This window comes from Temnothorax nylanderi, unplaced genomic scaffold, assembly GCF_030848795.1.
Source record: "Temnothorax nylanderi isolate EJ_2023f unplaced genomic scaffold, tnyl_v1.0 TNYL_tig0031_pilon, whole genome shotgun sequence".
NCBI lineage: Eukaryota > Metazoa > Arthropoda > Insecta > Hymenoptera > Formicidae > Temnothorax > Temnothorax nylanderi.
The window spans coordinates 419,273-446,714 of NW_027249093.1; the positions used below are offsets into that span (position 1 = coordinate 419,273).

Consider the following 27,442-nt stretch of genomic DNA (forward strand, 5'->3'; position numbering starts at 1 on the left):
TGGAGCGCGGAAGCTTTTTTTTTTTTTTTGAAGAACTTTCTCGAGCGCTCGACGATAGCTCCGTTCCGTAAATCGTCTTTTTTGTAGCGCGAAATTTAGAAAGGAAAATACATTTAGTTCTACTCTGTTACTTTGTACGTATTTTAAGAACATTACTACATACATACATACACATGTAATTTATTATTGCATATACAATTACATAACATACAAAATATATTGAGTATATAGTATCTTTCAATATTAGTATCTTTTAACTATACAATGTTAATATAAAGATTGAGTTTCGATAATTTACAAACAGCAACAGAAAAATGTAGTTCGTTGAAAATCTGTATAATTGTGTAAATTTGTGTATATATTTACATATAGATGTGCAGAGTGTCCAATTTTAATTCGAATGGACAAAAGTTATTTGGTTTTGAGAAAGTTTATCATGAAATGGTGATTTTAAGTCTTTTGATCTTCAAGGTGCTATATATAGTGACTTCTCTTAAAATAAAACCATATAAATTTTTTCGTAGTCTATAATTTTCCTTGATATTCTACATGTAAAAATATCCTAAAAAATTATAAAAAATTTACATCGTTTTACTTAAATAAAAAAAAAGTGGCTAATGTGATCTCGAAACTGAGTCAAGTTCAAAATCACTTCTTTATGTCTTCCTGAAAACTGAGCAATTTGTTTGAGCATTTTTCCGTTTTTACGAGTCATTTGATTTCTTGAATTAAAATGGAATACTCCGTATACGTGTACATGCGTGTCAAGACTATTGTGTCTATTGTGTCGCGTGTATATTATTGTTTTAAAGTAGGAACAATTTTTTTATCGACAACTAACTCATTCTATGTACTAATGACATCAATTATTATACTCGATTAAATTGACTTGAACAATCGTACTCTTTTGTAGCAGATAGTTTAAAAATTCAAAAATTGATTTAAAAATAGATCACGTTTGCGCACAACCGAGATCCTTAAGCGTAGAACGATGTAGTCGATCACAAACTCGGAGAAAATATTCCCGTCATCTAATCAAATTTAAGACAATCCTGAGATAATGTACAATTGTAGTCAAATTTGCAATCATCAACTGACCTCCACAGGATACTTCTTCAAAGATCGTTGGATACATTCCGCTATTGTGGATCTGAAATAGAATATACGTGCCCGTGAAATTTTTCTATATTGAGAGAAAGAGACGAAGGCATAGGAAATTGTAATAAATTTTGCAATACCTGAAGACTTTCTGGTGAAGAAGATACGCGCTAACATGTCCAGCGTCGATGTAACGAATCTCAGCTCCCGGCCAGATAGTTTCCAGACTCATGCAACTATCTCGCGGTACGTAAGCGTCATCCTTGGCACAGACGGCGATGATCAATTCAGTGTCAACCGGTACCTCGAAATTTTTCAAATGCGTACACTCATCCATTATGCCGCGCATAAATTGCAACGCTTCGTGCTCGCGCCATTTGTTGTCTGAAAACAGCGGATGCTTCGGCACTGGTAACAAGCACACTCCTGTTGCAGGAAAGACAACAATCGGATAAAAACCACGCTTACATGCTGCCTAGGATCATCAAACGCAAGGGGCTAACGGATAACAAACACATCTGAATAAACATTTGAACTCGTTTAATTTCATCACAAGGAAATGAGACCTGAGATATATACGTTTGACGTTTTCCCTTTTACACGCTTCCTTTCACAAACTACGTCAAGTTAATGAATCGTACACAGACACAAGTTAATTACACGAGACTGATATCTACCTTTGAGAGCCTTGGGATCCTTAGATTTAAATCTGTTGGAAATCAGATTTAAGGGAAATATTTTGGCTGCCGCCTTCTCTTCTGCAATCTGATGGTGTAATTGATTGCTATTATTTTTGGACTCGTTCTCGGTGGTGACATTAATGTCACTACGATTATCGATAGAATTTGTACTAATTGCATCACCCGTGGTATTATTGTCTCCGTTAGTTTCGTTAGACTCCTTTCTTAACTTATCTACTCTCTTCAAGCTCGCGGGAAAATGCTTCGCGAAATGTTGGCCGGCTAAAAAAGCATCCTGAAAGTATATTCGATGAGAAATAAAGGTTTGAGAGACAATTATTTAACAGAATTACAAAAATCGTACTTACATCGTGATCGATAATTTTCACCATTTTTGCGAGATCATTTTGATATACTTTGTCCGAAAAATATTGCATTTCCAAAAGTGCCCAATTGATCGAAGCGCTCATTACTCCTTCTGTAAATACAGGTGAGGCAGTTGACCATGACAGACAAGGTACTAATGAGATTGGCTTCGGCCAATTAGTAGCTGCTAACGATGCCATCTGAAAAGAACAAGATATTTAGATGCACATAACGCGACAAGCTTACTTCTATTTTAGAGTTCTTTTTTTTTAAACTAACATGTCCACCCATCGACAATCCAGTGAGAGCCAACGGACTAAATCCATGTCGTTCGCACCAATTTAACAAAACAATCGATTCCATTATCAGACAGCCTCCCATAATAAAAATGTCGCACACGTTGTGCAAACTGGAACGTCTAAAAACGGCAAGGAGGGAAGAGTGCGGTAAAGAAAAACTAATCTTAGCCGATTACGTAACTTTGTACTCTACAAACCTTCCAATTAAGAGTTCTTACATTTGATCGTCTGGCTTTCTCAGTCCGTAAAACGGATTCTCCAACAGTATCGATGCTATTCCAGATTCCTTGAGTAGCGGTTTAGCGATAAGATTTCTACGTCGCCAAAAAAACTAGTTAATAAGTAAAATATAAGTACATAAATATCTTGGTAGGCATAGAGATATCGTATACTTTGAAAGGCGAAAAAAAAAGTAAGCAGTAACGCTACATACGTGATCGCCTGTTCCCGCAAGGTGTAAACAAATCGGTTTTATCTTATGGGAACTCCATTTAGGTGGTAGAACCATCTGAAAGTAAGCCGTCTTGGTCTTATCTGGCATTATTCCAGGGAGATGCTTCTCGAAAGGCGACTCAAATTGACCTTCAATTATATGACAGTCTGACCAAATTTCATCCTAAGGAGAAACACACATATTATTATTTCTGATAACAGTGGAGATAACTGCATTATCAGAAAAGTATGAAATACCTTTGTTATCTCTATCGGGTAATCGAGTGGTATCATATTGTAGCATGCTTCCCGGTTTGCCATAACTTTCCTGAATTCAAAGATTCTGAAACAAAATTATTTAGATATTTAGATACTACATATTGGGATTTAGATGCTTATAGAGATACTATAAACATAAATGTCTGATATTAACCGAGAAAAGTATTACTACAAAACATAACTTTATAAAGTAAGAAATCTTGAATGAAAAGCATCTACATTATTATTGGGTCTGTTTTCTATTGCTGAACTGGCTGCACTAGTTCAGAGTTTATCTCTTTTACTCCACGTTGGAAGGAAAAAGATAAACTCTGAACTGGTGCAGAACCAGTTCAGCAATAGAAAACAGACCGATTTGGGTTAAAAATGAATTGGAGGCATAAACATCTGCTCCAAACGTCTTGCTCCAAATGAATTACATCTGCATAAGTTAATTCATTATCTTTCAGAACAAAGTCTCTATCTATAGATTAACTTTAATCTCGGTTTAACTTAATTTTTACCTTTTTTTTTAGAATTATAGAAAATAAAATGCGAGTTAAACCGAGATTAAAGTTGATCTACATTGGTAGAAATGGATATCAATAACGCTGAGTCACACCACCCATCTATTATTGCTCGACAAGTGATTTATAGATAGGCACCTACGCAAAGATAACAAATGGAAATCTACCCGTGGTCAATCTGGGGCGTGAAGTGATCAGCAAGTGACGTCGGGCGCGCTCAGGTTAAGACCAGGTTAGCCACACTCACCTTCGCAGATTTTGCGGATTGCCCCAGCCCTTGGTGAAGAACTTGGTGAGCAGGATGCTCCGGTAGACCGCGTCCAGACGGCTCGGCGGCATCGCGACGAAGCGTCTTCGGGTGTCGGGTGCCCCACTCTCTCGCTTGTTACCACCGCGTCGTCGTCGCGCTCTCGCGCATCTCACACGAAAAATCCCGCGCGTCTACGTGTCCATCCTCCTCGTCCTCCGAAGTTCCGCGAAGGCTCGAACTCGAGCCCTTGTTTATTCGCGGCCGCGAGGAAAAGGACGTGACCTCGCCTACACGCCACCACGCCACAGAGATCATTGGTGAATGGTGATATTGGTGATCATTGACGTGCGCACAGCGCACGGCGCGCGCATTTCGCCGCCGTGCGTGTATGATATATATTGCGCGCGGAGGGACCAATCGAGGAGCGAATCAAGCGAATGTGAGCATTGTGAGCGAATGGACGATCGGCACTAAGTACCCCCAAACTCGAAATGTTGACCCGGTTAATAGCTCCGTGTTTGATTAGACTACTGTAGTTCGTATAAGCCGGCACCGGTAATGCGAGTTTCATCGCCGGGCGGCGGGGCCGGCGTAAATAGACAATAAGAATATTACAAGAATATTATTTTTTAATATTTGATTTTTAATTTTATCTACCCGTGCATTTCGTTATGTTCTCAATAATGAATGATCGACACAGAAAAATAATTTATATATTAACTATAAAATATATAAACTATTTCTGTTTATATATATATTTTTTTTTTCTTTTATATATATCTGGGAAATAAGAAATATAAGGAAAATTAATTAATTTTTACAAATTATTTTTACAAATTAAATGTAAATGAATACATAAGGAAAACTTCACTAATTTACTATTAAAGAGTGACAGAAAAATCCGGCGTTGTCTTCTTAGATCGCATGTGAAGTTGCGCTTCCTTTTCCGAGCTACAGTTCGCCATTTGATTCAGTAGGCTCAGTAACACCTTATTAAACAATGATCTTACGCTCGAAAGCTTCAAAGCATAACGCAGCACAAATCTGGAATAACGCAATTACAGCAGTTTTTTAATTAAACTGGTTTTTATGCTAAATAACTTGCGTGTCGTGATGTAATAACAGCTACTTACTTCCAAAGCTTATAAGTGATCCAGTCTGAATAACTGAGAGACGCGTGTAAACGCGGCATGTTTATGTCAAATATATCCGTGATAAGTAATATCGCGGACCTGTAAGACATATACATAAAAGGGAAATAATTAAACGGCTCGATGACGCATCTCGTCATGTGTTCCCATTCGGGTGTCACTTCCTTCAAATTAGGTATCGTCCAATATTGATAGAAATCCTGCAAACGTTGTTTTATCTCCTTCAGGCTCCCACGGCAAAAGTTGTATCTGACAAGCAAATGAAGCTAATTAGTGACATAAAAATACTTCCTGGATACACGTGCTTTATCTTCCATCGGGGATGGAAAATCCAAGAGGAGTTTCGACACGTACTTCTCTTCCATTCCGAGATAATATCCGTAACATCTCCAGATGTGGCAAAAGGCCTCCATATCCTCGTCGGTTACATCGTACGCTCCAAAGTCTTGCGGATAAAGTAAAACGAAGCCTACGAAGCAGCATTGAATCATCGCCATGTCGGCGTTGTTTATATACTTGCGCTTGAATGGCAAATCGACAAACATCTTGTAAGGACGTTGTCCGATCTTCTCGAACGGACACCCCTCGGCGAAATCTTTCAGAAGCAATTCACGATCCGGGCACCATGGATTCGCGAATTTGGACGCGTCGTCGATTTTATGATCGTCGAACTGAGATAGCTTTGCTCTCATTCTCACGTGCATTTTGCGTACAACTTGCATGTCTTTGAACGCGAGTGTTCCCTTGACCCACGGTTCCCCGGCGAACCAATTCATCATCCGGCGCATGGTCGACAAGTATCTTCGAAATTAATGAGAATTGAATAAAAATAATAATAGATCCGGGTTTGAAAAATTAAGAACAAAGGTGATAAAAGGGGAGAAGTAGATAATTTATGCGAAAGAAAATAAAAGCAACGGTTACAAAACGATATTTCAGAAATAAGAGATATAATCATCTATTGACGAACTATAGTAGATAACAACAAATAGAAGGAAATTGTATAATTTTGCGACTATTCGCAACGACTCTCGAACACTCTATCTCATAAGAAACAGCGATAGAATGACATATATACCTTTTGAATCCCAAAAACGGCGTGTGAGCGCGGTTATTGAGGATAATTGGATTTAGATTACTTTCGAAGGAAAAAGCGGGCAAGAGCGACAACACCATGGCTATGGTAATTCCGCCGAAGTAATCCTGCACGACTTTCTGCCCTCTGCGGTACTTATCCATGTCAAGCCATTCGGGTTTCTCCACCGGCGATCGACCGCAGTCCCCATGACAGAAGGAAGCCGGGATGAATTCCAATAAGGACTCCGGCACGTTCGGATAGAATTTGGAGAGATTCTTATTTATCCAGCTATATTTTTCGCTCACTGTCCACTCGTCGAAGTCACTCGGAAAGTAGCTCCGGTCGAATGTATTCTGCAACAGCTTCACGTACTCGTCTTCATCCGAACTTCCGTTTGACCGTACTTCCGTCACGTCATTCAAAGTGCACTCGCGATCTTCGTCGTCCTTTTTAAGCGCATCGTTACTGCCCGTCATCTTTACGCCGTCAACTCTCGGCACGTAATGAGATAGTGATATCACGCGAGAAACTGTGTGCTTTACATTTAGCGATTCAAGTCGACACAAGCGTCATTCGATCTCTTTTCAACATCTAGTGAGCAACAAAGATAGAATGACGCTTGTGTCGACTTGTGTCGTTAACTGGAAAGCACCTACTATAGCACACGACTGCTACAAGAAGACTGTTGCGTATACTCGTGTATTAAGATTTGTATGTGTAAATGTGCATCCACTGTAATTGCATAACAATGCTATATGGATACCCCACTCTATCTCCATTTATCTTCTCATCTTCTTCATACCACGAGAAAATCTTTTTTTATTTCTTTTAATAACGTACAATGCATTACATATTTGTAAACATAAATTTTGTTTCACAGTCAACTGAGAACACGGCTGAAATATTAGCCGGGATATATAATAACTAAAGCGAATAAGATCACCTTTTTTTGCCATTTGCAATAAAGATACAAAAATACGACATAAAAGATTATGATTGTTTTGACGAGTCGTTTATCGCGAATCTGTTTTTGCTACCTTCTCTTATATTACATATCGCGTGTTTTTATTTTATTACCTTATCTAAGACCTGTCACACACAAAATGACATAGCTGCATATGCAGAACATAACGCTGTCTAGATAATTGAGCATTTAATATAAAGCATGTTATGTATAAATCAATGGCTGGATGCTAATTGATCTGGACAGTGTTATGTTCTGCATATGTAGCTATGTCATTTTGTGTATGTGAGACAGGACTTTATCAAACGCGCGCAATACCAAATGCGCTTATTGATCTAAATATATCAATATTAATGAATTTGTTGTATAACACCTGTCCATTCTCGCGCGAAACGTCGGCGGATGGGCGATGGCAGCACCGACAGGTGAGTCGCATAATTTAACTGCTCGCGATCCGCCGACGTTTCGCGCGAGAATTATAAACGATACAGGGTAACTAATTATGACTTAAAGACAACTAAGTATGGACCTATTTACAACTATTTTACAAGGCGGAACGCCAAACAACCTGAAATATCTATAATCTATAGAATTTATAATGAAGTCATTAGCAATGAAGAGAAAAATGCGCAGAATTTTCCGAACAATTCAAACTCGAATCTCAAACCGTTATCATAAAAGAGTAAGGTTCTTTCAAAAGTATCTTTGAATTTAAATAGGTATCTTTACGTACACGTACATCTTAAACTTAAACAGTTTGAAAGAACTATAATCTTTTACAACAGTTTAAGATTCGAGTTTGATTAATTATTTGAATCGGTCGGAAAATCCCGCTTCTTTTTATTACTATTGACTTCATTAGTAATTCTATACTTATCTCATTATCAGTGGTATTATTATACATATAACAAATTTATGCGTTGTTATTTATATATATATATATATATATATATCTAGACGAATAATAAGTTTGATGACTTATTATTGCATCTTTCAGAACAAGCTAACGAAAATAAGGAGATGAGAGAGAGAGGGGGAGAGAGAGAGAGAGAGAGAATAGTTTTAAATGAGAGCAATTTGATGTTAATAGATAAGTGCTCTAACATATGACTCAATGCGGCGCACGCTGAACGTGTACGATATTTTATTATTTCTTTACAGATTTCATATAATAACTATGCATAATAATTAAATATCGCTATTTAGAATGCAATTGATTTAATACGAAGAAATTTGCGAACTAATATCTCTGAAGCAAAGTTGAAGATAAATTGGAGATCACGTAAATGACCCAACTTGCGTAAAAAAATCTTATCTGTAAAGAAAATGCGTATATTGCGTATAAATCGATTGCTTTTATTAAGATATTTAATCGGACCAAAAGTTCACAAATATCTTTAAAACGTAAGTAAGTCTTTAAAATATTGAAGTAAGTCTGAATCTACTTTGAATCTACTTTTTTTTTATTTACGGCCGCTGCTCCAGAAAGATATCAGTAAAAGAACGTTCTATTATTAAATAAATTGTATTCCAAACACCGCGATATTTAAATATCATGATTGTTATAAAATATTTCAAGAAAGAATAGCGAAATTAATTTATTTTGCATCTTTTTCCCTCTATCAACCCGATCATTTATATTTGGAGGGGTAAAAGTCATATAGTGGTGTAAGTCAAATTTTTTAAATTTTTTCTCGCGTGCATAGATGCAATCTATACAATATATAAATTGTATCTATGCACACGAAAAAATATTTTTAAAAATTTGACTTACACCATTGTGGTTTTTACCCCTGCATTTTACCCCTGCAAATTGATTGAAAAAATATATGTATATGTATGTACACATATATATGAAAGTTTATATTATATGACGCTATTTCGTATTCTAGCGTACCGGAAATCTTTTTTAATCTTTCGTAATACGATCTAATAACAGACCTTTAATATTATACTATAATATGTACACTTAATATCTACTATTGCCCGTTAATGCCTATTAATCCTCATTAATGTTTATTAATATTGACTAATGCCCAAGTGATGCATCGCAAAGCTTCGTGCTCCATTATATAAATGCTATTGGTCCTTGTCTAAAGCCTTTTCAGATCTGCTCTTGAGTAACTTGTGTTTTTCCTGTCCATATTCGACTGCTTTATCGAGTGTCTTACAAACTTTCTTGTTTATATACACTCGTACGAATCGTAACTTCATGGCATAGCGAAACATGAAGCTGAAATTATAGAAAGAAATTATTATAATTATTAAAACTGGGTGTAAATAAGATGAGCAATAAAAATACAATAAAATTTCTTATTCACACTTTAATTCTTTGCGTTCTATATCCTTTAAATTGGACTTGATATAATGCATTGCGCGATCGCCTATTGCATAATTTTTCAAATATTTGAACCTGTGCGATTATAATTAAAAAACTTTTCTCCATTATAGATTTCCATGAATTCCTTTAAGTAATAAATTTCTTTGATGCATGTTAGATCAGTCGATTGAATAAAATTTCGGAAATATTTTATCTTTAATTATTTACACTTACAGGAAACAGTTCTTGAACCGTAAAGTTTGTTTTTACAATAATATAATCAGTTTCTCAACTTCCAGTAGATTACAGAGGATACTTGTGCATTCGTCTGTGTTTATCTGGCTTGCGATACTCACCGTTGAAGCGTAAAATAAAATCGTTCGAAATAAGTGAGCGTATGTCGTACGCGCGGCATATCAATGTTCAATAAATTGGTGACGAACAATAGTAACGTCTTGAATGTGAAACGACTTATATAATAACGTTCACCTTCCGCAACGCATCTCAACATATGTTCCCATTCGGGCGTTACTTGCCGCAAGTAGGGTCTCACCCAAACATCGATGAAGTCGCGCGATCTTTGCTTTATTTCCTGCAGATTGCCGCGGCAGAAATTATATCTAAAACATTTATTTTGTCGTTAAATATAAGAATTCCAATGTGACGATAACAAGTAAGGAAAACACTCGAGTGATGAAAAAGTTTGCCATACGAACAGAACGTATGAATGAAAACTAAGACGGAAGTGAAATTATGCATTGGATAAAATCAGATTAACGTTTAAATATATCATAAATTTATCAAGAGGAAATTAAAAGAAGAAGAATAAAAACCGTTATCGTTATCGATCAAATTTACTACCGTAAACAGCCTTAATTATTATTAGACGTCGCAGATTTAATTACCACTATTTTCGTCGCGCGATAATGAGGGAATTTATATTTACGGTACTTACTCATCCTCCATACCAAGAAGGTATCCTATGCCTCTCCATGTGTGGCAAAAAGCTTCCAAATCTTCATCGCTAGCGTCAATACCGAGCTCGTTGGGATGCAGCAGAATCATCCCGACGAAAGCGAATTGCGTGGCTCCCATATCAGCTTGATTCAATCCTTTCGGTGTGATCAGTAGATGTAAGCAACCGTTTTCGACGGTCGGGTATGGACAGGAAGAAAAGTCTTCTAAAATCGCTTCTCTGCCCGGACACCATGGATTCGGAATTTTAGTAGCCGTGTCGATCTCCTCGTTGTCGCGCTCGCAAAGTTTCAATCGTATCGCACGGTGCATTCTACGCACAGTTTGCACGTCCTTGTAAGCTTGCGTGCCCACGGTCCAAGGATTATCCATCATCCAATTTTTTATACGGCAAGCTGTGGACAAGTATCTAATAATCGGAAATTTATTGAGAAATATTTAACTTATAACTCATTGTGATGCTGGATGTAGCATCTGATCGAATCTGATTTTCAACTGTTGCTCAATTATCGAAAAATGCCGCTATATGAGTATGAAAAAATGTTTATTGCGCTTAATTCTAGTAGAATTAATTAATATATTAATTACTATAAACTCGTAATGAATTTTAAATTCTGGAATTGTAATCATGTGATCTAGAATTATAAGTTATGTTTTGCAAGACAATTAATATAATTTATAAATTTTAATGGCATACATGTCAAATAAATTGTCTTCACTAATCAATTTATATTTATATGCTGTTTCTTTCGCGCAGAATGTATTATTGATATGAGAAATGTAAATTATGTGTCAATATTAAATTTATGTGAGAGCTCAGTTACGACATTTTTCTTAAGATATTTTAAATACGACGAAGAAAAACTGATTACATGAGAGAATCTGCTTCACACCGAAAATTATTTATTCCTTTGTGAGCTTTACATCTCATCGAATTATTTGAATTTTGAAGCAACAATTTTTAATTACTTCTATTAATACAACGTTCGCGCAGAGCACTGTCATATACTAGATTTTCTATTATTTATTTTATTTTCTACTATTTATATTTCTGTTATTTATCTTATACTGCTATAAAACGATATTTGATTCAGAATCAAGCAAAGTATTTGCAAAGATACAATTCCTTTCTGTTTAATTTTTTCCGATTCAAGATCCGATTGATAAATATCAAGGTCTATTAATTCATATACGTATTATTATTATTATTTTTTTTTTTTCAAGACTTGATTTGACTTAAGACAACTACTGAATTGCGAAAAAGAGGATTTAGGCTAAGTTTCTCGCTTAAATCGCAATTGCAAATGTGTAAAGTTATGAACATTAAATTGACTCTCAAGATTTATCTATCAAACTGTCTCAATACGAATTTCTTCTGAGTTCCTTAGCAAAAATGCTTTTATATAAATAGCGGCTTAAGAGATTTTGCCGAAATCATTGCGTACCTTTTGAATGCTAAATACGGCGTGTGAGATTGCCGGCTGAAGATCATCGGTTTTAAACCATCCGTGAAAGCGAATAGCTCGAAAAGCGATAACAAGTTAGCTAAAAGGATCGAGGTAATGTGATCTCGCGCGAACTTTTGACCTCTCTGGAACTTTTCCATGTCCAACCAGAGTGGTTTGTCCGTCGAATTTCGATCGCAATCTCCCCGATACTGTGCGGCCGGTATGAAAAATAATAAGGAGTCTGGTATACTTGGCACATATATTTTTATGTTACTTATTATGTGTTCATATTGTTCTTTGTCCGTCCATTTATCATAATCCTTCGGTTTCGCGGGATTCTGATCGATAATGTGCTTCATCTGTTTCACAAAATGTTCGATGTATTCAACGGCGTTTCTTGCCTCTGCGAGTTCATAATATTCGTTTTTGATTGCATCTTCTGTGTATGTATCGATGCTATTGTTGCTTTGATTTTTTCGATTTGATATAATTTCTTCCATCATATCCTGCGTATTGTGATGTTGTATCTGAACCAACTTGCTGTTATTCGTAATTTCTGTCTGCTCTATCCGCCGAATACAGTCATTTGTCACTTCCATTTTCTATCTCCCTTTAGTAATTTTATCGGCGATAATTGCTTCGGACAAGTTATCCTGGAATATAAAATAACATTAATATACAAAATAGCAAGAAAGTAATTCAATGTGTTTGTTACTACTATATAAAGTATTGATTTACGTTTACGAATCATCTGTGTGGGTACATATAATTCTGAACATACAAAATAAGGCTTAAATATATTTTTTAAATAAGAAAGAAATATTATGTGAATGTAAATCGTATTTTCTGATAAGTAAACGGACTCAAGTGTTCTTTCTTATCAATTTTGATGAGCTTTAAGCTATGTTATAATATACATAAAAGTAAAAAATATATATTTCTTGTACGTGCTCTCATTGGATTATTTTTACATAATAATAATTATTAAAATAGTGAAAAAAGTCAACTAGATAAATCAAATATTAGTTAGATATTAAAGTTTATTCGAAATGATAAATAAGTTAATTAGAATAATGTAGTGTGTGATGATATAATTTAGTAATAGTATTATAATGTAGTAATAATATTATAATTTAAATATTTAAATTAATAAATGCATTGACGCAGTAGGAAGCGATTATAACAATTCCACCGCAAATATCGCATTAGTTTCAAATGACATTGAAGTATTTAAATTAAATACGACATATTAAACCAACATGACGTAATTTGACTTAAATACTTAAATATTTCAATTAAAAAATGGTAATCAGTTGAACGCATTTCGTCAAGTTAACATAACTTTTTTTTCTCAGTGTACCAGCAAGTCATTCGGTGTCTTTACTGGAATTAATTTCATTCCAGAGATACATATAAAATATCAGAACTTTATATTAACAATAAACTTTTATTAACAAAAAAGCAATAAAAGTAGAAATATATTAAAAGTATACGTATAGTAATAGAACAGTGATAAAGAAGTCATTTTTTCAAAATGCATTTGTATAAAATAACTTTATATATAGTTGAATTCGTCTTTGAACAAACTTTAAAATCAGCGGGAGAAGGAGACATTAGGACCGTTTGGCTAAAAATGTGAAGACTAGTCATTTTGCAGCACTCCCTACAATTGAATTTCATAAAGGCCCAACTTGTGACAGTTGCGGATAGTTAGTGACGCCATATTTTATAAGCAACTGAACCACCAGCTTTTGACGTCACCCCTTTTCATCAATTTTTATGCTCCTCTTTTACTAATTGTAAGTATTTACCGCGAATTAACCCGTCTTACTTTCTTCTCTCCAGAAGTGAGGATGCCACTAGTTCAACTAGCCACCGACTTATGATGTATTTGAAGTATCAGTCTTTCCACAAATCAGTTACCAAATCAGTTACCCCCCAAACCAGTTACCAAACCAGATTTCTAATCTTGGCTTTATGAATAAACGCGCAATATTTTTTCATATCGCCTTAGGCTTATTATTGGTCATATAAACATTTATTTTTGTTTTACTGTAGGTATTATAGGTTCTGCATATGAATTCTCTCCCTCTCAAATTTTTTTAAAAGTTCAATTATGCAGGAACCGGCAGTGTCGGCTTTTGAGCTACTCGCTCACTCGTTACATAAAAGAAATGTTTCAATAGTACGTGCTCATCTTGTATTCCGAGAAAATATCCGTAACATTTCGAGATACGATGTGTAGATCCTTACCCGTTGCATTCCCCAAATTTGTCTCACAAACGGCTCTATTCGAATATTTTTTTAATACTCTTTCAGAATTTGATAAAGGCATATTAACATTAATTTTCACTTTTCTAAAATAATATAATTTTTTTTTGTATTTTTCTCGAAACAGCTGTTTTTCTCGGAAAATCATAACTCTTTGAAATTCTATATCTCTGATTTTATTTAATATTCCAGCTAAAAAAATCTCGTGACCCGATGCAACGCTCTCATCTTTCACGTCGATGCTCGTTGGTGCTGTCGAGCAACGAGAAAATAGCTCGTATAATAGGTGGTTGATACAATAGGATATAATGGGAGCCATGTAATATGATGGGCGCAGGGGAGTTGTTATTTATGTATGGGAAACGTTCGTTCAACAGAACATGAAATCAGGTTCTAAATTAGACATTTCTCTATTTCTCGATCATATTTGTTGCGGAGGGAATGCTTCGAACGGAAATCCCAAAGAAAGAGAGAACATATTATTTTTCGATATTTCTACATTGGGAAAAATATTCTATATTATCGGACATCGGTGCGGTTTTGCGCGAAGCAAGGCCGTAATTAAGGTTGAAACACAGTACGATTCTGTTTATTTATACAACGTCGAGCATTATCGACGTTATTACATTTCTATACCTTTGCATATTGTGCAGTTTGCTTTGGAAAAGTATTTTTCAACATTACGTTTATAATCGTGTTATTCGTGGATCAAAATTTTCTCGACCCAATCGCATGTCATGAATATTCGCTGTCCAGTTGCGGAGGAACGTATACCTGATTTACAGTCCGTTTGTTTTAATGTGCAATAGTAGTAGCAATGCACGAGGGTGCATTGTGCCGTAAATTTCAAGATTACATCTACATGGATTGTTTATGTTATGCTTACACGAACCTTTTTCATCCAGACGATGTAACCAATGTAAATTATTATAAATTGAATAATTGATTGATTTCTTTAAACTGTACTTTTGCAAACAGTTCAACAAAAATAAAAAGTAGTTTTAAACTAGATTAGATTAGATGCGCATTTCAATTTTAATTTAGTTATTAACTGTACAGCGATATAAGAGATGCATGATATTAATATAGAGAAATATTATTATTTACGCTGATCCCTATGCGTTTTTAAACGTTAAAAAGCAGTATATTGTTTAGCTCATAGTTGCAACATGCGCAATATGCATAATATTTAGTTTTTTTTATACAGATATAAAATCAAAAATTTTAAAACCATTGTTAATTTTTTATAATATCCTAAAAGATTGTGCCATAGCGTTAAAAATAAAATTGCACCACGAAATATATGAATTTCCGATATTTCTGACGAAATATATAAATCTTCGATGATCCTCTCCATAAATTATTCATTATTTACTTAGATGACACGTTAAACATAATTTACATTATATGTATACACGTAGATGTAAATTTATTATATTTTTTATACACGTAAATGCCCAACTCTGCAATGTATCACAAATGTTCAGCTGTTGGTAAAATAAATGCAAGATAATTACAACCGAGGTAAATGCTGATTCTCGGAATCGAATGTATCATTTTCGAGAGATAAGCTTTTTTTTCATTTGTCTGCATAGTTTAACTGTTAAATCAAAATTTTATTTATATGTGTAATGTTAAATATTAATATTTAATAACAACTGTCAATTTTGTTTTAAAACGCCCTATCGCGTGATTTTCCTGAACATGCTTTCTTACATTTGCAAAAATGTTAGATTAAGCCTCATGAAAATTATTGCAAGTCCGGAAATTAATGTTATTCTTACCGGCATAATTGGCTGCATATATATTTATTTGTGAATAAATATATGTATAACACACTACATGAATTATTTTTTAAAATATTTAGTTTTAGTAAAATTAAACTAAAGATCAGACATCAGCCGATCAAAGAAGATGCAATTCGGTCGCGGAATTCGGTCGCACGTACGAGAACACTGTTTGATCTTCGATCACTAGCTGAAATTTTCAGAGAGAGCGTCTTGTGTAAAAGAACTCACGTAAATGTAACAGAGCTTTAGTGCTACAATTGTGCACCCAGTAGTCTGTCCATGTAATGGTCTACGACGAAAATTCGCGTGATCGGGAGAAGAACTTCCTAAAGGCGGAAAGGGACAGGAGAGGAGCCACGTGACCGGGCGCGTGTTCAACAGTAACAGCTGCACCGATGCAGCTCCTTTCAATTCACGTTGAACCTCCACCGAGGTAACACAGCGACGGTCACCTGAACGAGTTTTACTCCTCGATCGCGCGGAAATATTTCATCTCCGAGTGCCGATTAAAATTGATTCCATCTGCGTTTGTCAATTCAAACGTCGCAAATTATTCCGCTTTCCATCTCTGAATCAAACATCAGAGATCGCGGAATAATTGTCCTCGTTTTGAGTACCTCGATGCAGAAGAAGAAGTTATGAATGTAACGTAATTCTCGAGGAAAGAAAGAAGTGATTCCGTTTGAAGTGGCAAGATCGAAGCACGAAGAACAGAACTCGGAAGACAATATAATGGATAATCGCAGAAAGCTAATCCGCAATCGATGCGTGATGCTGACAATTGTCCTCGCGTACACGCTGGCGGTATTCATTAAGGTATGTATACGCAAATTCTTTTCGTGGCGATTGAACATGTTCACCCACTTAATCTTAAAAAATGTATTAGCTCAAGAAAGTAGTGCCTAAATAGATTTATCTAAATATAGAAATAAATCTTAACTCATTACGATTTGCTTGAATTACTTATTTGAAAGAAGATTGCACCCGTTCGATAAGTATTTTGTCCCGTGTTTCTTATCAAAACGTAAGACAGAATACTTACCAAATCGCGCGATGGAAAATTCAATTGCATCGCCGTAATCCGCAGGAACGATAACATTTTTTAATAACATTTGAATCGCTTTGAAGACAATTGAATGAGAACCATCGCCGTTAAAAAGGGAACGATTGGCGGTATTCTTTTCCTTCTACCTTTGCTTTGAAATTCCGTGAAATCTCCGCGTCGGACGATCTCGGGCGTAGCGTAATTTCGAGTGTTGCGAGAGCCCTGTTAAACGAGACATCGGACTAATTATCGGCGGGATACGTCGCGAATGCAGGATGAGGAAGAACGGCCGAGGTAGCAATCGTCCTGCGAAAGCAGAGAAATTTCGATAGGTTTCACGATAATTATTACTACGTGATTCGCCTGGCTAAAATATCACTGACGGATAAAATCAATTCTCACATCCGTAAAGCACGACCTCGCAACAGTGGGACGCGGATAAAAGGATGGTAAAGAAAAATGAAGGGGCTTGCCCCTTGCGCGAGAGTTTAACCGGAAATATCAAAACTGCTCGGATATCTGCGCGATATTTATCTGAACGAAATATGATTCGTGGAAGTCAGAAATCGCACGTAAATAATAATATTTCTTCTTTTATGGTTAACTCCCATAAATTTTATTGAAAGAAATAAGAATGTTAGTTAACTTATTTTAGACACTTTGTGTAAAAATTAAAGTCTATTATTTTTCATATTTCTTTAGAATTATAATTCTCTGTTATTGGTTATAGAATTTAACATAAATAATAAAAATTGTGTATTATAGTAGCTGTTTTTAGAATACTAATATAGGTAATTATAATTAATCGTAACTTTAGAATAACTACATATCGATATTTTGTTTTCTGAACTATAAATATATCGCCGAGGAAAAGAAAGCGGGAGAAGCTATCTCGAGAAACCTCGGATCGATTAACGGTTACAGAAAACAGTCAGAATCGTCGCGAAATTTTTATTGTGTAGCTCAAATATGCCTCATTATACATTTTGTGACGCATTAGATTGCAGAATTTTTAGAATGCTAATAGAATTATAATTAATTGTAACTTTAGAATGACTACATATCGATATTTTTTTCTTCAAACTATAAATATGTCGTTGAAGGAGAGAAAGTGAGAAAAGTTCGGCTATATCGAGAAACCTTGGATCGATTAACGGTTACAGAAGACGGTCAGAATTCATCAAATTTTCATCGTGTAGCTAAATACGTCTCGTTATATATTTTGCGACGCATTAGATCGCAGATTCGCGTGCATGCTAGTAGAGTGTGCGAAAAGTTGAGCGCAAAATGTACGATTGCGCGGGTGTTATCTGCGATCGTGTGCGTGTGGAGGCTCGAACGCGTACGTACCGCCACACTCACACGTTACGCGTGTGTCAGCGGGTTATTCGGTTCACTGGGGTACGCCGTGCTTTATGAGGCTCATTAGCATGGCATGGGAACCCGGAGTCGGCGGTTCCGCTCGAAGCGCGATTTTCGCGATGCTCTCCTCGGCCCCTGATTCCTTCGCGTTCCTACGCCTCCGCGTAGGCATGGGGAACGTTCGTAACGATGTGCGTCAAATGGACAGAGGAAAAGAGAGACAGAGAGAGAGAGAAAAAGAGAGAGTCAGAGAGTTGCATACAAAGCTATTGTCGCAGACGCGAGGAAAAGGTATTATTACTCTGTGCTGACGCAATCATGTGCAATTATCTCGCGCGATTCGCGCATATCGGTAAATTACGGTATCGGCGCGGCGTGGTGACCTGACGGGCGATGACAGAAGGAAATTATTTGCGAAACGGTACTTTGTAACGCACCCACGTAGCTTTAGAGAAGAATACGGTGTACTCGAGTCGCGCGACGAGATGCAAAGGGGAGAAAGAGAGGGAAAGGGACGCGAAATGTTCAATTGTTGGCGCAGCATTGCGCCAGGAAGGGCATGAACTCCTTCACGTATTTTCATTGTGTCATTGTGAGTTATCGACGTGGAAGGATCTGTTTGACGAACGGCGCCTTGAGACTCGCTACAGAGCACACGTAGAACCGGCTGAAGAGGTAGATCTTATGCGTGCGACTGATGGAGCCTCGAAAGGTACCGGGCCTCATTAGCATCGTAAGAGAACTCGAGGAACACGGTTCCCTTAGCAATGATGCAATTGTCGCGATATCCTCTTATATCTCTCATTCTCTCAATAAAGACGCAAGACGCTCGTTCGCCGGATATAAAATTTTAACGAGCGTAACCGGCGCTATTCAATTATCGCCCGTTTTTTTCTCGTTTTCCTGCGCTCTCGACTTTTCATTCGATAATTTCTACCTCCTCGTTAGCGCAATTACGCGATACGTACGCTACTTTGTATCACGAGTACTTGACGATGAACATTGTTAAATTAATCGCAGGTGCTGCGATTTCTTATCAATTCTGACGTTTTACGCGATATTCCGTGTTCGGCGTGGCGTTGAAAATTCTTCGCGAAAACGGTCGAGTTTGCTCCGCTTTTGTCTCGAACGCATGGCATGTCGTCGAGAATGTCTGACGCAACTTATTCGCGACGTCGAAATAGTTGCAAGAATATATGCTTTTATCTCCCTCCCCGTCCAGGTGCGTGCCCTCCTCCGATTTATGGGATACGCGGAGGGCGGAGTGTTCATGGAACAATGGGGTGCGTAGCGACCGAAGATAATTATCGCGGTTCTCGAAGGCAGCTGCGGCTGTGGGTTCACCCTCGGGGTAACCCAGTGTCTTCCTCCGGGAAGTAGAACCGGCTGGCGCGCTCGGAAGTCTCACGCACACCCGCACACACGTATAATATACGCATATCTATAGAAAGGGGAAAGAGGGGAACCCAGTCTGGCGTGACTCCGCAGGTTATACTTGCCTGTTGCAATTTTGGCGGTGCCCTCCTCTAAATATATCGGGACTTTGCGGTTTGTTCGAGCACGTTGAAAACGGAAATAACATCAGAATGTATCGAAGGATCAAATGTATCAAAGGACTATGAATGGTAATAGGATCCGGAACATTTGTACCATCGGTTCTCGAGTACACGAATTCCTCGTATTAAATGTATTACATTTAAATGTGATTAAATGTAATAATTTATTTTATTTTTTCTCCTCCAATTAATTAATATTTCCCGATTATTTACGAATTTGTACAAATATGGGAAAGCTTTGGCAAATTTAGTAAATATTCAGAATGATAAATTTCTTTCGCCAGTACATAGAATAACAATTAAAGTAATTTAAATCGACCTGACTGGCAATATATATAACGTCTTTTTCGATATGAACATTGAAAAACTGTGCACTCATGAGCCAACTTGGTTTGTCGGATTCACACAGAACTTTTTTCGGATCAATCATCGAGACATTATTAATTTCGACCATGGGTTTTGGTCAGTTGATGTAATTTCTAAATTAAATAGTTTAAAATTTTTATTGTAAATATTTTACAATCGGTATTGGCAGGCTGAGAACTCGAAAAGATTTCAATCCGTACTGGAATACGTGCATCGGCGACGAGCACGAAACGCCTTACCTGTAATAATGTTTGGAACGTGTCTCCATTCAGCTTCAAAATTACTGCAATTTTTTTTCTCTCGTGCGCGAGGTATCCGCCTCTTCCGGTGACAAATGGAAGTGGGCCACGTTCCTTCAGGTGAATCGGGCAGGAATAATTCGCCACCCGACGCCACCCTATTCATACGCGCGCGAGTCTTTTCAGCCACCCTTCCTCACAGCGCTCGTGCACGCGCATTAAAAATTCTTTCCTTCTTTCATTCGTTAATTATTTTTGTGGTCTTGAAGACGAAACGGAGTAATTAATAATACAATGGTAATATTTATTTATAATTATTGCTCATCACGAAATAAATAGCGAAAATCATTTTCAAAGTTTTTTCTGGACCATTTGATTTTTCAATCTCTGCTTGACCAGCGAAATTCTTGAAGAAAACGCTATCATTTATTTCGCAAAAGTGTCTAATAATAAAGCGCGGGAAAATGTAGCTTTTAGTAAAACTGAACGATCGAATGGACGTCATCAAAGTTTTATGTCGCGTCGCATCTATCGTCGCAGTCTATTCGTTTGAAATTTATCGGTATCGACGTGTCGACGAGGGAAAAAAAAAAAGGAAAGAAAAAAAGAAGCAGAAGTGGGACACAAAAGGGACCGGCAATTACCGCTTCCGTTCCGTTCGTCATACCGGAAGTTTCTATTCATACTCGTTGCACTATGAGCGCAACGTTACTTCCGTCATCGTTGTTACGGATCGTTAGCAGACCCCGCCCGGCTTTTGCCCGGTCGCGTATCGATATCCTCTAAAAGTTGTATCGCAAAAATATATCTTCGCGTTTACGAGAGGATACCGAGCTCCTCGACGCGCTTCTTTTGCGTCTAATACTGTTTACCGGCGGTTCTTCTCAGGGTCGTAAAGCTCGTGTTTCCACGACGCATAATTCGCAAGGTGCTTGTAGTTGGTGGAGAGCCAGCGAAAAGAAATATCGGATATTGCCAAAGGGTGCTTCCAACGCAGCGCAAGTCCTCTCTTTCTCTCTGGTCCAGTTCTCCGTATTGTTCGAGCGGCTGCGTCGAAGCTCCGAGCGACGAACTCGTTGAACTCGTCCCGATTCCCGAGTGTATGTACAAGAACGCTCCGCGGTTTCTACAAACGAGCTTTTTTTCCCGATCAATAAATCTTACCCGAGTAAAACCGTCGTTGTCTTCTCGACTGTTGCGAAGCCCTCGTGGGTATATATTTTCATTGAGGAATGCAACGATTGCAACGTCCCTCCCGCTCGGAGCGATTCTTCGAAGAAGCACCGAAGATCGATGTTTCTTGCTTGTTGACGCTGTTACCGAAGTATTCGCGCTCTCTGCTGAAATTAAACCTCAACACTGCAGCTCCTCGGTTCTTAACTCACTTCGACACGGGGAATACAATCTTCCATTAAAATTCTAATACGATAAAACTTTGAAATTAACTCCGAAGAACAAAATTCTATTTGTTCTCACTTATTTGTTCGCCTTTTTCTGAAAATTAATTTGTTGGGAAATTTATTTGACGTTTAATGGTTTATCGGTTTATCCAATGCACTAACTTAATAAGGTAGTTATTCACTTCGAAGGGTCGTAACCCTTTCCATACCTTAGTAACCGCGATCGTAAATTGACAGCAAGCATCCTTTCATGTGACGATGACTCATGTTACTTCCGAGATAAAATGATGAGCGCTCTATTGTGAATTATTGAGAAAATAATGTCTGTTTATCCTAAGAACAATTCTCTTTTAATATAAAACCGTAAAACTGCAAAGTGATGTAAGTCAAAGTATAAGCGCATATAGAATAAAATTAGAAATTATCCTTTAGATGTACTGCATATGCTTAATCTAATTTACTTTACGGATTTATGATTTCGCATAAAAAAATATTATGAAAAATTTTATTACAAGCATTTTTGCAAGCCGAAGAAATCTTATGACTTCTAATTTTTTTTTTCAAATTCAAGATCTCGTATTCGTTCACCGTACGAGGTTGATGGTACAAGCTTGCTTTCAGGAAATACAAGTATTATTTTCTCGATAATCCACGTCGCGAGCAGCTCGATGGCAGGCACATGACGTGCGGTGGCGAACAAGCGACGGCGGTGTGTGCACAGAGGCAAGGTGAAGGGTTTCAAATTAAGGCCCGGTGCTAACGATTCGCGTGATGCGTGGTGACCGTCGGCGCGTGCCGCACGAGACAGCTGCCAACAGCTGCCGTAGAAAGGGATCGCCTCTCATTCTTGTTTTACTTGTTTTTACCTGTCGCTTCTGTGGTCAAGCGATAACGTCCGTCCCGAAAAATACGATGGACAAAAGTCTTTCATGTGAGATAAATTATGTTGAAAATTTAACGACGATTAGGAGTTTAAGTATTCTTTGAAAAAAAGTAATATGAATCCAGTTGATTGGATATTCAGTTGATTTTATACGAATTCGAAATTTAGATTTATGTGAGATCCTTTGTCTCACACGAAATAAACTATTATTATATTAATATGTGAAAAGAGGCAACCAGGGATATAAATAATATATTTTTCAGTAATATATGTTAATAATCAATTGAGTAATATTACTCAATATTTGGAAAGTCTCAAGCTGAGAGAGTTTACGGATCGGCAGTCGATCGGGTTTCATTTATTTCGGGAAAATTAGTCGGCGAAAGTGTAGCGGATATCCTAACGTATTAAAAGCAGCATTTTATGCGTGAGAGAGTACGGAGGCTCATATATCGCGTCTCTCGATCTGCCCGAAGTAGGCGGAAGAAAGGCGCAAGGTGTTCCCTCGAAGTCAGGTGGCCACCTTCTCCGGCGCACCTGTTGTTCGACGGTTGAACCTGCATTTCATCAGTTCGGTATTAAAAGGAGTAGGAAAACAATGTTCAATGTAATACCGATTATTAGCAAGACCGATAATTTGCAATCCGATGTACTCGCGAGGCAATCGAATTGTTCTTAGAAGCAGCTTTTACACCGTTCGAAGGAACTGCACGCAGAAATGCAATTTCAGGCATAGACTTTTAATTATCAAATGTCATTCGGGGGTCAATTAGTCGTTTCGGATCGACCAGTTTCAATAAGTCAGTTTTTTTTCAAATCATTTCGAGGATCCGATCCGAAAAGATCCCGCGACGCGACGTCTCACGGATTCCTCCACTCGGGTGACTCGGGGATCGGGGAGCACTAACCATCTGCCGCTCTGCGTTTCCAGGCGGCCGAGAGCAGGCCTCACATCAGGCACCACCGGGACGGCTCGCACTGCAGCAGATGCGGTCCAGGCTGGGGCGTGATTAGCCGTTGCGCTCGCGGCCGCGACACCGTGTGCGAACGTTGCCCCGCCGGCACGTACAGCCCGCATCACAGCACGCAGCCCTGCTGGAACTGCGCCAGATGCGGCCCGGGTCTTTACGAGGCCCATCCGTGCACCACGCACGCCGACACCGTCTGCGACTCCTGTCACCGCCCGGCGCCGGACAATCCGGACTATCGGCGCAAATGCGAGGGCCGCGCGAGATTCTTCCTCGCGCCGGAGGACGCGCGGAGCACCGCCGAGGAAAGCGTGCTGGTCAACGAGCCGGCCTACCGGTTCCAGATCTACGACAGGGAGGAGGTGCTCGAGAAAGACGTGGAGGCCGTCCTGAGGGACAAGGCGGCCGCCGAATCGGAGGTTCTACAGAGGATTCAATCACCGACCGAACATTAATCCCGAATAACGAAGACGCTCCGACGGATTCTCCCGTCGTCGGAATGCAATCGGACGAAAAAGAAGGTATAAAGTTATCTCGATTGTTGCAAAATTCTTGAAACTTTTAATTAAAAAAAAAAAAGAGAAATAAATGGATCATGTAGAAGTAAAGAAAGGAAAATTCGACAGACCCGTAATAGGATTAGAGGAACAATGTACATTGTACGTTCGATATCGATCGATCTTTCATTGCTAGTCAATTAGCGCTTAAGAGAATTAAGCTTTTTGTGGAACTGCGTACGACTGTGGTACGAGTTCAAAAATGGGAATTTTCATTTGTTTATCCGTTAGAATCCCAATTCGCGCCGGGCGACGCGGTGCGAAGAGATGGAAAATATTCTCTGACCCGTTGCTAAGTATATTAGCATATAAATAAATCCTTCTCCTGAATACGAATAGACTGTTACATTTTTAATATTTAGATCTGTATTGCAAGTCGTATTACACAGGTAGATGTATCGGTAGCTGTTATCTGTAGTGTCACCATAGATTCGCGGAATACATTGACATTTTTACACGCAGTCATCCTCTCGTGGGACACGGTTCTGTGGAGATTTACGCGTGAAAATTATTCACGACTATTGCATCTATACCGATTATTATTGCTGACAAGCACATTGATTAATTATAAGTGCGCGTGTATGTATAATTAATCAGCATACTCGGATTCACGTAAAATCGGCACGCCTTTTCAGTTTCGCTCGAAATTAATGTGATATTGGCGGACGTCAAGTCGATGTGGTCTTCAAACGTTATTTCGTCTAAAAATATTTTGGTCTCCGTGATTACGAATTCAATCTTTCAATCCATGATTGATGAGCGTTTTTTAATCATGCGAACGATCCACAGATATAAATATCCCCGGGCTTTATCTATAAAGTATAATGGATGTTTGCGTTGCGAAATACGGTCATCAACAGTTTTTAGCATTATTTATACGTAATTCCGTCTATACGGATATAAATTTCTGTGAATGTACGTTAGCTTGCAGTGTACTTTGCTAAGCGTACTTTGATTATTCTCTTTAGACATTGGCACTTTTTAAAATTCTAATATATTGCTGACAGAAGAAGAATGAACAATATTTATCAGTGTTTTTAATACTTTTCATTCCTTTTTTTTCTTTAATCGCTATGGATTTAAATTAAAAATAAAATACAATTAAATAAAAAATTTGATTACCTCTTTCTAACTTTAAAAATTCGTGCATGAAAAGAGGATATCATTAATATCCAAAGAATCATTTTATATCACTATATTTATCATGAGATGAATATAATGTGCATATTTATCGAAATGCACGTTTTAGTTTTAGCATCGTAGATGGATCTGGATTATTATTTTGCGTATAACTTTCCTTGATCAAAGGGATTAATTGCGAGATTAACGAGTGCAACAAGCAAAGAAAAAATACAGATCAGTATAAATGAGATCGTGCTAACAAAGTTCAATATATTCGAGGTGAAAGTTTTGCAGATGTGTGTGTTTGTCCTCGATTAATCTCGCCAAGTAATATCATCGATAATATGTCGACGTTGTTAAGTCACCGTGACACCTTTATTCATCTTCTTCCAAAACGAGAACGCTGGAAGTACTTTATCAAAAATAGAAGTCGACAGATTTCTGTCCCACCTATTTCTTTTTTACTCTCCTGTTTTAGTTATATGTAACATCACGTGCGACTGATCTAGAGTGTAGCAGCGTAATACTTTAAGTTAAAGACTAATTATAAATCAGAGGCAGGTGAACGTCATCCGGTACGTATGTACGAAATATTTCGACAATTATTTTACGAACAGACACCCCCGGAATCAAGTACACATCGTCTCCTTTCTGCGATATTTGTGCTTACCTAATAGTAATCTCAGCTTGGATTCATGTATCGTGGTATCGAAAACTTTCCAAATTTAGTCTAGAAAAAATTTTCAACTTACCCTATTTATAATTGGCCTTTAATTGGTCCCCTTGCGATTCAATACAACGATTTCAACTATATTTCAAACGCCTGGAAGTCTTTTTTCTGTAGCGCGTCAAGCACTACGATTGGCTTCGATTTCGGTATCGAAGATTTGTGCTCAATAACGTTCAATGTTCGACGCTTAACTTTTTTCAAGCGCAAATGCCACGCTATGTTTCATAATGCAGACTGTTTAGAGTTTTGTCACGAAATGCCTGTATAATGAAACATTTTAAGACTCTTGATTTGCTAACGAATGATTAATTAAATTCTGAACAGTTTACATTGCAAAATAGCGGAAGTTACGCTTGAAAAGGCTAAATGTCGAGCATTACACGTCATCGAAGACGGCGCACATAAGACATTCACGCACATCCCCCGAGAATATTAGAAAAATTACACAAATTATTCGTGAAGACCATATTATCCACGACATTTGTGACATCGTTAGAATATCATACTGAGTCTGCCAGGCGATCTTCACTAACGATTTCAACATGCATAATGTCACTGCCAAGTTCGTCCCCCCAGGTTTCTAATACGTTGCCTGACGCAATAATGTTGGCAACAACATATCCCGATTCCCGATCGTCCCGCATATTCTATATTTGCCAAATTTAGCCCTGTTATGATTTCCCAAAAATGAAAATAAAAATCAAGACGTTTCGAGACGGTATAGAAGATTGAGGCCGAATCGCAAGCGTTATGAAAAAAAAGAAACTATTTCGAAGGGGATGAGGGCCAATTGTAAATAGGGCAATGTCTAAAATTCTTGACATTACTATTATAGAGTCTTCGTGAGTGTTACGTATGCGAGATAAGACTGCAAAGTATATTAATTTATTATGTTGACACCGATGGTGTCCATTAACCGATAAAATATTTCGTGTCAAATACGTGTCAATATGTCTCTTGAATGTTTAATGTTTCATATATCTGCGAATCTCATCGTCAAACGGACGCGTGACTAATAATAATAAATTAAACGCCAGAATACTTTTAAGGTCAGACGGACCGGCCAGTGGCGAATTTTAGTGCTATAAAAGTGTATCAAATAGTACCATTAATTTATTTTAGTACTGTAAAATGTATTTTTAAGAGTACGTTGTTGTAAATATACCTTAGCTGAAACGCTACTTGAACATCGTCGTTACTTCATTTATCGTACCATCCCGATATTTTATCATATAATGAACTTTTGTACACCAGATATTAATTATCAGAAAAGACGCTCTCAATATATAAAAGCGCATTTCCGTAAT

At 37.5% G+C, this 27,442-nt stretch overlaps 4 protein-coding genes across 6 annotated transcripts; 1 reads left to right on the top strand and 3 right to left on the bottom strand.

Moving 5' to 3' along the window:
* Positions 1-164: 164 nt before the first annotated feature.
* Positions 165-4,042, bottom strand: LOC139770590 (protein ABHD18). The gene is made up of 10 exons (XM_071702637.1): positions 3,908-4,042; positions 3,134-3,218; positions 2,877-3,059; positions 2,662-2,774; positions 2,424-2,562; positions 2,147-2,344; positions 1,776-2,073; positions 1,239-1,524; positions 1,099-1,150; positions 165-1,031 (listed from the first exon to the last, which is right to left on the bottom strand). Exons 1-10 carry the CDS (start codon positions 3,997-3,999, stop codon positions 1,002-1,004), a joined length of 1,476 nt encoding a protein of 491 aa, XP_071558738.1. The 5' UTR covers positions 4,000-4,042; the 3' UTR covers positions 165-1,001.
* An 18-nt stretch (positions 4,043-4,060) lies between these two features.
* On the bottom strand, positions 4,061-6,772 carry LOC139770593 (uncharacterized). Of its 3 annotated transcripts, none has more exons than XM_071702643.1 (5): positions 6,140-6,772; positions 5,416-5,862; positions 5,044-5,310; positions 4,790-4,954; positions 4,061-4,197 (listed from the first exon to the last, which is right to left on the bottom strand). In XM_071702643.1, the coding sequence occupies exons 1-4, from the start codon at positions 6,613-6,615 to the stop codon at positions 4,792-4,794; spliced, it is 1,353 nt and encodes a 450-aa protein (XP_071558744.1). In that variant the 5' UTR covers positions 6,616-6,772; the 3' UTR covers positions 4,061-4,197; positions 4,790-4,791. The 3 variants fall into 3 exon arrangements, with proteins under 3 accessions (XP_071558744.1, XP_071558743.1, XP_071558742.1); XM_071702642.1 differs by lacking the exon at positions 4,061-4,197 and adding an exon at positions 4,650-4,690; XM_071702641.1 differs by lacking the exon at positions 4,061-4,197 and having other exon boundaries at positions 4,721-4,954.
* A 179-nt stretch (positions 6,773-6,951) lies between these two features.
* Positions 6,952-26,905, bottom strand: LOC139770591 (uncharacterized). Its single transcript, XM_071702638.1, has 5 exons — positions 26,158-26,905; positions 11,844-12,499; positions 10,379-10,807; positions 9,780-10,043; positions 6,952-9,336 (listed from the first exon to the last, which is right to left on the bottom strand). Exons 2-5 carry the CDS (start codon positions 12,443-12,445, stop codon positions 9,183-9,185), a joined length of 1,449 nt encoding a protein of 482 aa, XP_071558739.1. The 5' UTR covers positions 12,446-12,499; positions 26,158-26,905; the 3' UTR covers positions 6,952-9,182.
* On the top strand, positions 16,292-27,322 carry LOC139770599 (uncharacterized). Its single transcript, XM_071702651.1, has 2 exons — positions 16,292-16,723; positions 23,690-27,322. The coding sequence occupies exons 1-2, from the start codon at positions 16,640-16,642 to the stop codon at positions 24,179-24,181; spliced, it is 576 nt and encodes a 191-aa protein (XP_071558752.1). The 5' UTR covers positions 16,292-16,639; the 3' UTR covers positions 24,182-27,322.
* The last annotated feature ends 120 nt before the right edge of the window (positions 27,323-27,442 follow it).

Bases quoted from the DNA above. Each gene is read 5' to 3' on its own strand.
- LOC139770590 (XM_071702637.1), bottom strand. From the start codon at position 3,999: ATGCCGCCGAGCCGTCTGGACGCGGTCTACCGGAGCATCCTGCTCACC. The intron at 1,525-1,775 runs GTAGATATCAGT...TTCCTGCAACAG, and splicing joins GGATCCCAAGGCTCTCAAAG to GAGTGTGCTTGTTACCAGTG. The intron at 1,032-1,098 runs GTCAGTTGATGA...AAATTTGATTAG, and splicing joins TGAAGAAGTATCCTGTGGAG to ATGACGGGAATATTTTCTCC.
- LOC139770593 (XM_071702643.1), bottom strand. From the start codon at position 6,615: ATGACGGGCAGTAACGATGCGCTTAAAAAGGACGACGAAGATCGCGAG. The intron at 5,863-6,139 runs GTATATATGTCA...TTAATTTCGAAG, and splicing joins CCGTTTTTGGGATTCAAAAG to ATACTTGTCGACCATGCGCC. The intron at 5,311-5,415 runs GTACGTGTCGAA...TTTGCTTGTCAG, and splicing joins TATCTCGGAATGGAAGAGAA to ATACAACTTTTGCCGTGGGA.
- LOC139770599 (XM_071702651.1), top strand. From the start codon at position 16,640: ATGGATAATCGCAGAAAGCTAATCCGCAATCGATGCGTGATGCTGACA. The intron at 16,724-23,689 runs GTATGTATACGC...CTGCGTTTCCAG, and splicing joins CGCTGGCGGTATTCATTAAG to GCGGCCGAGAGCAGGCCTCA.
- LOC139770591 (XM_071702638.1), bottom strand. From the start codon at position 12,445: ATGGAAGTGACAAATGACTGTATTCGGCGGATAGAGCAGACAGAAATT. The intron at 10,808-11,843 runs GTACGCAATGAT...TCCGATTATTAG, and splicing joins CCGTATTTAGCATTCAAAAG to ATACTTGTCCACAGCTTGCC. The intron at 9,337-9,779 runs GTGAGTATCGCA...CTATAATTTCAG, and splicing joins TTTTATTTTACGCTTCAACG to CTTCATGTTTCGCTATGCCA.